The 13,432-nt window shown below is 42.5% G+C and overlaps 1 protein-coding gene across 2 annotated transcripts in view; it reads right to left on the bottom strand.

Moving 5' to 3' along the window:
* Positions 1-11,117, bottom strand: part of zcchc14 (zinc finger, CCHC domain containing 14) — a 33,712-nt gene extending 22,595 nt beyond the window's left edge. For both annotated transcript variants that reach the window (XM_084060534.1, XM_084060535.1), the window contains exons 1-3: positions 9,486-11,117; positions 8,015-8,233; positions 2,232-2,433 (exon numbers count right to left, since the gene is read on the bottom strand). In XM_084060534.1, the coding sequence (XP_083916660.1) occupies positions 2,232-2,433; positions 8,015-8,233; positions 9,486-9,983 (919 nt within the window). In that variant the 5' untranslated portion in view covers positions 9,984-11,117. The remainder of the gene's footprint in view (positions 1-2,231; positions 2,434-8,014; positions 8,234-9,485) is intronic.
* Between the last annotated feature and the right edge of the window lie 2,315 nt (positions 11,118-13,432).

Here is a 13,432-nt window from a genome sequence, read left to right as displayed (position 1 = left end):
GATGCTGGGGTTCAAGTGGTTAAATCTCTGAATTGTTTCAATCCAGTTTTAGCCTTAACACTGAATTCAAATATCACCAGACGTATCGGTAGGCAAAGATCCCTGATTGTGTGGGTACGCGAGACTAGTATTCTGGCTATAGCCTAAGCCCTAGGTCCTGTAATGTAATGTAACAGCAACGTAATGAGGACGACAGGGGCCTGACAATCAGGTTCTAGCGCTATAGAATGACTTCGCCACTGCCTCATGGTCATAGACTACTTGCTGCTTAGGACAATAATGTCACACATAGAATGTGTGATCCTTTGGGACACAGTACGTTCATGATCTTCTTTCAAAGGATCTTTTGGGGGGGGGGGGGGGGGGGGGGAAATAGAGGTATCATATGAAGCAGCCATATGGAAATAGCTATAGATAGCTCGGCCCTCTGCACAATGCAAGATTTCCCCGAATGCCCAAATGAGTGCTGTCATCAATGCCTGTTATGATGGTGAAACAGCACCATGCTTGGGTAATAACATGCTGTTATTAGTAGACTAACCTAATATTGACTTTTCTACACCACTACGTATTGGTGTGCTATAATCACTGGGCTCAGGGAACGTTACTGTGGGCCTGCTTCAGCACGCTGAATTGCCAGTTGGACAAAAACCCATTTCAAGTCATTTTTCAAAGTTTGATTGCTTTGGTCTTCGTACAGTATATAAAAACTTCCAGTAGTGGACTAATCCATGGAAAGAAAAGTTGCCATCTTCCTCAGAGTCTGAGGAAGGCATCATGTGCTTTCGAAACGTCACATAAGAAAAATGTGTCCTCTGACTGTGTTTTTAAGAGTGCTCCAACATTTCTTTCCACAAATTAGTCCACTACTGGACATTTTCCTGGAACATTTTTGTCCATTGCATTTTGCCTTGGGTTTTTGATCACGCCTACTCATTCTCTCATATTTCTGTAGTGAGAAGACACATGTATGATAATAATATGGTTATTAACCACGAAAATAGTCGATTTTCGCCGAAGAGAGTTTGTGTGCAGAAGAAAAAGGAGGGGAGCAAGTATAAAACCCTGGTGGGTTTATACTATGTTCAACATAGTTAAGCTGACATGGGCACTCTTCCAATTTTGCTGGTGTACTTCTTGCTTTTAATACGGATGGCAAAAGTCACGTTTTGCTCAAAAAGGTTGGTAGACATTGCCTGGAAGAATCGCCATCAACCTAAACTGAAAGTATCCTTAAGTTACATACCTTAAAACCATGTCACTTTCACTCACTACTAATTTCTCTCTCTCGTACATTCAAGCTTGCATTCACATTCTCACACACACCCTAAGTAGGCCTTAGGCTAGCATTCTTCCAGCTGAGCTGTAGTGTTCAAATGTGTCAAGCATGTCACATCTTGTCCTCTTGCGTCTGAGTGGGTGTCATACACCCACAGACATTTCATGCACAGACTGTATGCACAGAGGTGGGGGGTTGGGGGTGGAGGTGGTGATATGCAGACAAACTAAGACAGAAAGAACATAACACAAGACGGCAGAATACACCAACCATGTACATGCTTCCTGGTATGCCAACATGTTCACCAAAACTATCGCTAATTTACGTAGCGTTATTCTATTGATAACTTTTTTCGATTAATCAAAGTGTTTTTTTATATCAACGCAAAAAAATCGATTACTCTGATTAACCACTTAATCCCTGTTTCATACTTTAGTGTACAACGGTGATGTGCAGAAACAAAAATAGATTATTTTATTAACCACATGAACCCTTAGCGTCCCAATGCTGGCAATGTCATAATAGGCAAACATTTGCCTAAAATAGAAGATCTATACAAGGCAGCTCACAATGGGTCATATTGTGAGCTTGTAGAGCTGCATTTTTAGATTAGGACATTTGGGGTAGAGAGAAAAAAGGAAGAGGCCAAGTACAGATGCCTGGGGGACCCCAGTCAACAAATTAGACAGGGGTTAAGTGGTTAAATACATATTTCTTTATAATCTATTAAATCGGTTAGTTTGATTGACTGTTGCAAAACTACTAGGTTAGTAGGGTTAAATTAATTCATTGTACTGGTGTTTGACTAGATGTTTGAATTTTTATGAACCATGATGGAAACAAGCCTTTGGCATTTTTGTGATTATTCATTTTCTGTTTTTTTAACATGCTGTCTGCACCTTTTCAAACGTGGATAAAATATTGAATCAATCAAACATAGGTGCAGACCAACCTTTTCCTGCTTTCCCCTGGTGGCTCTTTGCTGGCACTGGCGCATCCTGCCCTAACCCGGAGGGCAAGGGAGGAGATGGATGTGGGGGTGGAGGAGGCTCTGGGTGAGGAGGGCTGACGTTCTGGCAGCTGGCCTGGTCTCCTCGCCCCACTCCAACCCCTGACCCCAGCCCTGATCCTGGGCTGCTCTCCTTAGCTTGACTCTGAAACATAAAGGTTAGGGGTCATTGAAAGAGGGTGATGATGATGCCACTGACCCAAAGGTTAGGGATGCATGTATAACAACATGTCCAAAACTGTTTCAGGCAATGGAAATCTTCTATTTTTTAAAAATCTTGAAAGTGTTTTTTAACACAAATCTTCTCTTCTGGGGGTCCCTGGCACAAAACATTTTCAGATGGGGGTCCTCGGCCATATGTATATATATCAATTTGGGGTTCCTTGGCACAAACAGGTTTGAGAACTACTGGTTCAGAAGGCATTTGTTGAATCGACCTCAGGTCTTAATGGGTTAATACAATGGGCCTTCCAAAATGAACAACATTTTACACTAAAAAACATCACCCCAGTAAGTACTGCATGTTGGAAGGATTTAGTTCATTCCCACATGGGAGCTGCCCAGTGTGACCTCCATCAAACAGCAGCAGCAGCTGTGTGTGAAATGCTTTGCTCAAGGGCACCTTGACAGTAGTTGTTGATATACTGAAGGTGAGAATATTTCATACTCACAGGATGTCACATCCCCCACTCACATTTTCCCCACCTTGTGTTGGCATTTGGACTGAAAACACTCTAGTCTACTCTAAGAGCCCTGGTTCAATGTCTTAGCAGTGTAAGGCTGGGCAATATATCCAGCAGTCACAGTGATGGGAAAATATCATGTTTGTTTGTTTGGTTGCTTGCGTTTTTCAAAAGCTGGAACATTTGGTAAAGGAGTATTGCACAAACGGGCCGGCATGTATTCCCGACTCGCATCGTTCCAGATTTGCGTGGCCTAGTATACATAATTTACATAGATACAGACAAATATGCCGTACAAATGCGTGCCAGCAGACACATGGTTAAATACAACACCATGTAACCCAATACAATGCATCTGGAAGCAGATTTCCAACACGACAAAGTGTTTGTTTATGGCCGGCCTGTCGCTAATAAAACTGCATGTACCTACCAATCTATTACTGCTCTTGCTTTCAGTTAAACACACATGCACTAAGAGGGGGAAAGAGAGTGAAGCAGTGGTATCTGAAACCAATTAAGTGTGCTACTGCCACATCCGCACGCTGCTCCAACAAAGCCCGCCAACTCCTCCCCTCTTGGTAGACTGTACTGTACACATACAGTATGGAGAGCAGACAGCACTGGTGGAAGAAGTACTCAGATTTTTTACTTAGAATAAAAGTAGCAATACCACAATCTAAAATTACTCTCTTAAAAGTAAAAGGCCTGTGTTAAAATGTTTACTTGAGTGAACGTACAAAAGTACTGGCATCAAATACAGTAGTACCAAACTAAAAGTACTAAACTTTTCCAAAAAGTTCAGGCAAAGTATGAAATAGGGCTTAGTGGTTAATGCATGTTTTGTAATAATAATCCAAACCTGCAAAGTAACTACAATTTTGTAACTAAAGTTTTCAAATAATGGTAGTGATGTAAAAAGTATAACATTTGCCTCTGAGATGTAGTGGTGTATAAGGAAATTATAAAGTGTTTAGGGTGAGTGAGGTCAAATTAACCTCAAGTAAAGAAAAAGTAACTCAAGAAATTTACTTAAGTACAGTACTTGAGTAATATACTCCATTCCATCACTGGCAGACACTGACACTTGCATCAACTACACCGATAGACTCTCTAGCTGCATAACAACTACTTAATAACTTGGACCGTATATAAGCAATAGACAAAACACAACAAATATTTTTTAAAGTGGTATGTAGCAATAGGGGTTGCTTGAATTCATTCTGAAATACTGGTATTGTCTAGTTTTTTTTTGTTTTTTTTTACAACGTGGCTCCTAGAGGTCAAGCTGTCTATTAGTGTGTGTGTGTGTGTGTGTGTGTGTGTGTGTGTGTGTGTGTGTGTGTGTGTGTGTGTGTGTGTGTGTGTGTGTGTGTGTGTGTGTGTGTGTGCGTGTGCGTGCGTGTGCGTATGTCCACAGCTATTTTCGCAAACCACTGGTCCAATCACTGCCAAATGTCTTGCATGCTGCCAGTAGGCCTAGGAAGTGCTGTAAGTCCATCAATATTTTTCACACATTGCGAATATTTATATTGTGTGAATGTCTTTCACGTTTTGTGAATCCATAATCTCAGATTCGCCATCCTCCATATGTGTCCAAGACTGACATCATCAAGATGATCTCATCAACATGACTTCAGAGAACCACGGGGAAGCCATGCCGGTATTATACCCTGTATTGTTTTTCCCTTCTGCCTAGTAAACCCTGCTTCAGGGAACAGCTTATACTGTAGATACCTTATCAAGTACATATCTGTACTCATATACTCACTGTGTAGTCTGGCTTCACAGTGGTATATCATACAGTGGTGTATCATATATCAACCTCAGCACTGTCACATCCACAGTCGATAGTCTGGCACAGTACAAATATCCATTAATTGCGGATAGATATAATATGAACATATTATGTTCATATTACAGGTGATAGATTATGCATTGTATCTATATTTAGTAATAGTTATACATTATGCTAAACCCAGCCAGTCCAAGTGCAGGTGGCTACTGTAGGTCAGACTTAATTCTACCAATTCTTTATTAATTCATTTATTCATTTTATATATTTGCACTTTATTCCATTTTTCTTCTCTTAGTTGTACTCTTACCTGTATCTATCCTTTCTTTTCCATGCCTATCGTATTGCTGCTATGCGACCTGAATATCCCCAATGGGAACAATAGAGGTCTGTCTGTCTGTCTATCTATCTATCTATTGTAACTACTATCAGTTATTATCGTTTAAAGCATTGTGTAACTGAGGGATAGCAGGTCTTGTGAAAAACAGTAAATTATCTGTTAATTTAGCTCTGAGAGGGAATCATTGGGACGTTCTAAATGCTCTCTCATTCTCACGTACGCACGCGTACGCGCACACACACACAGACACAGACACAGACACACACACACACACACACACACACACACACACACACACACACACACACACACACACACACACACACACACACACACACATCCTAAACCTATATTTTCCCACCTCGTCTGGGCTGTCAACTCTAATAATTTGGCAGCCCTGTAATCAGAACACCTGTAGTTGTTTGCTACAGTAATTGATGCTATTTGTTCAGGTACTTCATCATGATAACCCAGGCTGATCATCAGGCCGACATCTAAAGCCTGATTTATACTTTGTTGTGAGCCGGTGTCACGTGCCAAAAATAGCCGATGGGACACGTTATGAGCTCGTAGAGCTGCTATTTTCGGCGCGCAACATCGTCGTATGACTGGGTATAAATTAAGCATTATATCATTCCTAGAGAATATATTGTATTGCAGTGAGAGATTTTGGCAAAGACATACTGAAAGCGTAAACAAAATGGGACCATTTTTACACTCTCTGAGTTACATTTGACAGGTCCATTTGGAAACATTTTACACCTTTGCAGTTAAATTAACTCTGGGGATTTTACCGTGCAACTACGTAACTGTCTACTGTAGATACTGTACTGTACAGTACAGTATGCAACTGCTCTGCTTCACACTGAAAGCCTGTTCTTCTGAGCTCCGTGAGGAGAAAGAGAGAGCGCATTTAAAACTTCCTGGTGATTCACTGGAGACACACACACACACACACACACACACACACACACACACACACACACACACACACACACACCACAGTGAGTTGATTTCAGCATAGAGAAATGTGCTGACCTGCACGAAGCAGAAGCCAAGAGCAACAAAACACCAAATACAAACGCTCCTCTCTGAGCAGGGTACTTTCCCTTCACTGCTCACACATGTTGAACCAGCATGCTTGCCTGCCTGCTCGGCTGTGTACGGATTATGTGCAAGAGAGAAGCACACAGAGAAAGGTAGAGAGAGACAGACAGAGAGAGAGAGAGAGAGAGAGAGAGAGAGAGAGAGAGAGAGAGAGAGAGAGAAAGATGTAGAGGGAGAGAGAAAATGGGTGCTTAGGAGTGAAATAAAAGGCACATGAAGGAGACAGGACACTGTAAAATCCTAGTTGTTAACCACTTAAGCCCTATTAAAATATAATAATAATAATAATGATAATAATCATTATTATTATTAATTATTACAATAATAATACAAGCTCACAACGGGTCACGATGCAATGCGTTGTGAGCTTGTAGCTTTGCTATTTTTGAAACGCTTTGCCTATAATGACATGCCCAAAATTGGTACCAGGTTGAAAGTGGTTCATTTACTCTCAGTTTCTGCGGATTTTACTGTTTTTCTTTCTTTTTTGTCTCGTAATCATTTGCATATTTTTCTCTCTTCCACTGTCTTGATCTTCACTCTGAATATTCTTAATGGTTTGGATCTTTGGCCCCTCCTCTTCTCTCTCTATGACTATTCCAGATGTGACAGTACAGTAACAGAATGTTTATAAACAACTATGCTCACTGGGATGGGAAACTCCCCCATTCCCTTCCTCTCCTCTTCTTTCCCCTCCCTCTCCGCTTGCCTCTTTCCCCCTCTCTCCTTCCCCCATTTGCTTCACCTTCTATTACCAAACATTCTCGCAAAGCTATATACATCACATGTGATGGTAAAAATAATTACTACACTGTCAAAAACATCTGATCTCTCTAATATATTTTTGGGGGGTTCTTCTACATTATTTTGTCAAGTAGGATCACCTACAGAATATTTAAAAAGGCTGAGCCTCAATGTCTTGTTTACATTGTTTACACTTTGTATCCAAATGCATCTTGAGTAATCAGATTGCTAATGTGTGAACGCATTGTAGACACATTGAAAATCTGACTTGGATGTGGTTTGAGCAATCTCATTTCAGTCTATGATGTGTCTTCAGTGATCTTTATGTGGTTAGAGACTATCAGGTACGATTCTGATTACTCAACACACATTTGTGTCCGTTAACACATACTGTATACACATGCACACTTCCCTACCACACACACACACACCTAACACACACAGTTAGAAGATGAGCTGTTCAGCACTGCCTTGGTGGTTGGTTACACATCTAAATTAGCGCTCTGGGAGTCCGTTAAGGTCACACTGTGTAAACAGCATTGATCTGGGACCAGGCAGGGCATATATTTATTAATCTGTGAGTTTGATGCAAGTGTAGTCGATGTTTAACAGGGAGCACTTAATTGTGCCATGTCTCTTTTCTACATGATAAGGAAGAAGAGGTGCAATGATATTTAAATTGACTCCATATATTCTAGGACTGCCTACACAATAGCAAAGAAAATATAAACTGAAAACTACAATTACTTTTGGAAACTGGAGAAACATTCTGAATGGAAGTAATCAGAGCATATCCAGACTGTCCTTCAATTTGGATTTCACATTAGGATTGTCGCACGCACGCACGCACGCACGCACGCACGCACGCACGCACGCACGCACGCACGCACGCACGCACGCACGCACGCACGCACGCACGCACGCACACACACACACACACACACACACACACACACACACACACACACACACACACACACACACACACACACACACACACACACACACACACACACACACACACACACACACACACATCACAGATTCTGCCAGTTCCTACCTTGTGCCAGCATGAGCAGTGTGTGTGACAGGGTTGGCAGGAGGGCTGGGGCAGGTAGGCGGTGTTGGCATCAGGCATGGCACAGGTGGCAGGACACAGCGATGGATGGGCTACAGACACTGTTTGATGGTGATGGTGGTGATGATGCTGGGCGTAGCAGACAGCAGTTCGATCCCCACTGGACCCTGCTGCTTGACCCTCTCCTCCCCCACTGCTCACCTATAGGGACAGATGACATCACTCTAATCACAATCAGATTATCAGAACCAACTTTATTGTCACATCACAGGTTTACAGGTGTAAAGAAGTGGGTGAAATTTGCTTGTGTGCCAGCTCCATCGTTTTTGTTGTTTCCATGAAGAGAAAATAAGGGAAGGGGGACAGGGAGAGCAAGGATAAAAAGAAATGAAGCAGTAAAAGAGAAAGTCAGTGAGAGTGAATAGTAATCCTGAAATGTCATTATCAAACCCACAATGCATAGCACAAATCAGCTAGAGGTATGACATTATATTTTAGTTATTATGTTAGAGATGGTTGAGTTTAACTGTATAACCTGGATTCTAACCCGAAACAACTGCTGCTCATCCAAAGGGGCATCCCCTTTGGCCAAGGGAGATTTTAGGTTTCTTGTCTTTAGGCAGGACTACACTGCTACATCCATACCCCTTTGCCCCCCAACCCCACCCCTAGGAAACCCAACCACAGAGACGAGCCGACCAATTTAACCACATTGATTTAAACCTGGGTCTAACTCATTGGAAACTATAGATATCTAATGCTCATCCAAAGGGGAATCCCCCTTGGCCAAAGGAGATATTAAGCTTCCTACCCTCAGGCAGGGCTACTCTGTTACACAGGCATGGGTTTAGTGTGGTTATGATCAGAATAAGGATCTGGTAGGGCGGTATAGCCAATGACATTGTGTGATCTCAAATTCCCGGATATGGAGCTTGTAGAAATTGGGTACCAGTAAAAAAAAAAGGGGGGGAGGGATAAATTGGGTAATAGTACTATTCAGGAGCAATGCCAGAAAAAAAGGGGAAAACAGGAAATAGACTGCTTACATCAAGCCTTAAAAAATACATGCCTAAAATACATGCCTATGCCATATCTGATCATAGTTTTATCATCTTTATGGTCAATAAGGTTCATATTTAGAAGTCACCATAACTTTGCACTGGTTTTAGTTTTAGCACTAAATTCATGCCTTTCAAGCCACTTTAATGAACCAAACAAGACATTAAATGTGATTTTTTTTCCCCAGCCTGTTTCAGATGATAATTGAAACGGGTTATTGAGTATTTTCCCTTCGGCAGCATAGGTGACAGAAGTTCTGTGACAACAGTTCTGTCACAGAACTGTTGTCACTCTCAGCAGTTGCTTTTGGAAGTATGAGTTAAACTTTGTTAAGGTATAGACTATTTAACCTTATGTGGCAACCTTTTCATTGAGATGTGCACTTTAGTCTCACCTGCAGTATGTCATGTATCTGGCTGAGTTCCTGCCTCAACACCTGCTTTTGGTGAAAACTGAAGGCTGGGTGGTTGGAGGCCATGGTGAACAGCAACAGAAACTGCTCCTCGGTCCGTCCGTCGTTGAGCGGCAGGCCATAGTTATTGATCACCGTGTCGATGTGTGTTAGCGTCCGGTACAGAACCGCCGCGGCCGCATGGTTGTCCGAGCTGAGCAGAGCCAGAGAGACCAGCAGCTTGCTGCGGACTACCTCGTCCGTGATGTTGGTCAGTCCCGACAGATCGGCCGGGTTGTTGGCTCTGATCTCGGCGTCCCGCAGAGAGTGGTAGTCCTTGCGGGCCAGGTCCTCCAGACAGGAGCCGAGGAAGCGCAGCTCGATGGGGACGCAGAGATCCAGCAGGCCGCACAGGAACTCTGCTCTGTGGGCCGAGGACAGCGAGGAGAACCAGCGGTACACCCCTTCCCTCTGGACCCAGCTCCGGTTCTCCACCATCATCACACAGATCACCTCTCACATCAACGTTGTGGTGGTGATGTGTGACAGCGCAATGTCCTATTATAGGCCTGATAGCTGCTGTTAAACAATAAAAATCTAAATGTGTGGTGTAGATTAGTGGAGGCTATTGTTTGAAAGTTAAACTTCACAACAAAGGAAACGCGTGTCTACGTGTGCGTAATTGCGCACGCGTGCGTGCAACACGATACTCTTTGAGTGGCCAAAAGAACGCAGCGACTTCGTAAACTTTCACCCGAGTTGTTTAGGTGCCGGTGTAAGTTTTTCATTGGATAAATATGCCCGTAAAGCACAATTCATCCATATACGATTATAATAAAAAGTGAAATAGAAGAAGCGAAAACATTCCCTTTGTCTGTAGACCAGCAGTACGGCACAGGCCGCCGTTTAACATCCTGAATCTTTTCAACTCGCATCATCATCATCATCATACACATGGAAGCGTGTTGGTTTTGCGTTGGTTCACGACGAGCCACGGATCACGGAATATTCCTGCCGTTTTATTATTCCTTTCTCTGTGAATGTGTCAGTCAGACCATTATCATACCCTCCAGATTACCCACGTCAGACGATCGGGCTCCAGTACAGGACGTCCACGGTCTTTCCTGGAGCAGAATGGAACAAAACGCGCCGTTTCATCCAGGGGGACATTATCATGGACATATGATTCATATGATTCAAACATCGTAGCCTACTTTACTGTTCCATGGACTCTGCCTGCGGCGCCCGGCTCTCCAGTCCCACTGCAGGAAAATTCCTTCCCGTATAGGAAGGTGATCCTGATCCTAAATCCTCATGGTTTCGCAGAACTTGTGAGGCCACCGCGCCGTCGGCAATAAACAAAACCATAAAGCCCTCTATTGCTTCAACCGATAATACTGTGTGCTGCTGGGTTAAAGTTTAAAAACTAAACTATTGCAGCCATAGGCTGCTGGCTGCTCCTGTAAATAGCCTACTAATAGCAGTCCTTGCCGCTCAAGCACTATTCGTGTTTATAATCATGTTATAATCCTGTTTGTCCAATGTTCGTGATTTAAGTTAGTGCAAATCCAGAAATAATACGCCCCCTTCATTCTGCCATGGTCCTGAAAGCGAGAAAAACAGCTGTGTATAACATTATCCCTATAACTCTGGTCGTCATAAACCAGCCTAACATCTAGAAATAGCAGCTCTGATTGGAGCTAAGTCTTGTCTGTATCTATAGCTTCTCCTATGATTGGCTAGGAGTGTATCCAGTGATGGAAAAAGTACTCCATTTGTTTTTTACTCAAGTAAAAGTATCAATACTGCAATGTAGAAACACTCTGTTACAAGTAAAAAGTAAGGTAATCAAAATTTTGTACAAAAGTACAATAGTATTGGCATCAAAATATACTTAAAGTACCAAAAGTAAAAGTACCCATAATGCAGAATGTTCCATTTCACAGGTTTCAAATGTATACATATATATATATATATATGCTATTTCATATATGTTTCTAAAGCGCTCATACATATCTCATCAAACATAGCCTACTACACAGCTTTACAGCAACCCGTTCCACCTTTATTGAGACGCTTTGTGGTTATCATCAGAGGTTAGTTTGTATCGGTGTCAAAGAGCATTTTAGGGTCACCAAACTTTCCTCAAAGTCACAGACTGCAGTGCTCAGCAAAGAATAAAGGAAGGAAGTTCACCAGGCCAAATACATTTGGAACTGGGCGAAGATCTGCTATTGTAATTCCATGATGTCAGTGTTGCAGATGGTGGCGCCAAAGACTGCTCTTAAGTTTGCACTGAGTTGTAGTCCAACATGAACTAGAAAAAATTAGACATTTAAATCAATTTAATACTGGACGTTGCCCACTATTTTATTCTCAAACAGCATTCCCATCGGAAAGCACTAGCTACGCTCACAGTTCAACAGCCATAGATGTCATCTTTTACTGTTGTGAAAATATACCATCTGACTGCAACTCAAATGTCCTCCACTGCTGGTATCTTGTAATTAACATGTTAGTCCAGTAGATGGCACTATAAGGCCTTGTTGAAGCATGGTGGAACAGGAATTTAAAGGGAATATGATGGACACGTTTGCCATGCTGACAGAGGTGATCAAAACATTACATGATGGGGACTTACTTACTGTAAGTCACAGATGTCAGTGAGTGCTTACTGCTCATATAGACTGGCGTGAATTTGAGATATCTCGTTATCAAGCTCAAGCTCCTGATTTATTTCACTTCCCCTCATCTTCTCTTTCATCATCCCTCCATCCTTACATCTCTCTCTCTCTCTCTCTCTCTCTCTCTTTCTCTCTCTCTCTCTCTCTCTCTCTCTCTCTCTCTCTCTCTCTCACTCTCTCTCATTGAGAAGGTAGGTCTCTAGAGATAAGCACTGCCTCTCTACCCTGGCCCTGCCCCTCTTGTGACGGAGGATAGTTCAAGCAAGGTTGCTATAGTAACTACACCCCTCCTTCCCAACCTGGCCTGTTCCACTTCCTCCGCATCAGGGATGCTCTCTCTACCCCCCCCCCCCCCACACACACACACACACACACACACACACACAGGTTGACTTTCTGAGAGAAAGAAGCTAGAGAATATATGGGCGGAAAATAGAAGACAAAAAGCGTAAAGAAACCTAGTCCAACAAACGACAAGACTCAGGCGATATCTTTCAAACACTTTCATTATTTTCTCCACAGAACTCAAAAACAAAACAGAGTAAGTCTCAGGAAAGTAAAAGAATGAAAAGTAAGAAAGTAAAGCAAGAAAGAAAGGATATTAAACCTAGAGAGAGAAAGAGCTGGGCATGCTGTAGCATGCTGCAGAGTAAAAGGGACTGGGTGGGGTGTACAGGGCCTGTTCACCAGACTGGTGGCACACAGCCTGTTGTCAATGTTTTAAAAACATGGGACCCACCAAACATAATTGGGCATATTCACGGGGCATTTGTTCTTATGTCATACTTGTGTGAATATGGTCAATAGAGTATCGTCTCAACCTGGGACCCAGGCACAGTGTAAAGTACTTTTAGTCATGTGGGCCCAGAAATAATCCCACTGTAAGTGTTCATTCTCAATTAGAAAGAGTGCCAGCGTGTGCCCTGTACAGCACGAGAAACACAATCAGTTCCTGCTCTTCCAAGTTGTTACCAATGTCAGCACGCTCACCAGACATTACATGGACACAAAACACACACACACACACTCACACACGCACACGCACACAAATATACTCGCATACATACACCCACAGTAGCCAGTCTGACAAATGTGGACAGGTACACAGCAAACATGAGTCGGTTTACCTGTCACTGAGACATCTGACCAAGGCAATGGATCACTCATATGAAGACATTTGGATCATTTAGGTTATTTTAAATGCCCATTTGTTTAGTCTACAGGAATACGAAAAGCTCCTGTGTGTCTATATTTGAGGCATATTTT

This window comes from Gymnoscopelus microlampas (genome assembly GCF_963454915.1).
Source record: "Gymnoscopelus microlampas genome assembly, chromosome: 6".
NCBI lineage: Eukaryota > Metazoa > Chordata > Actinopteri > Myctophiformes > Myctophidae > Gymnoscopelus > Gymnoscopelus microlampas.
Note: the sequence above shows the minus strand (reverse complement) of the source record. Positions and strands in the feature narration are given on the sequence as shown.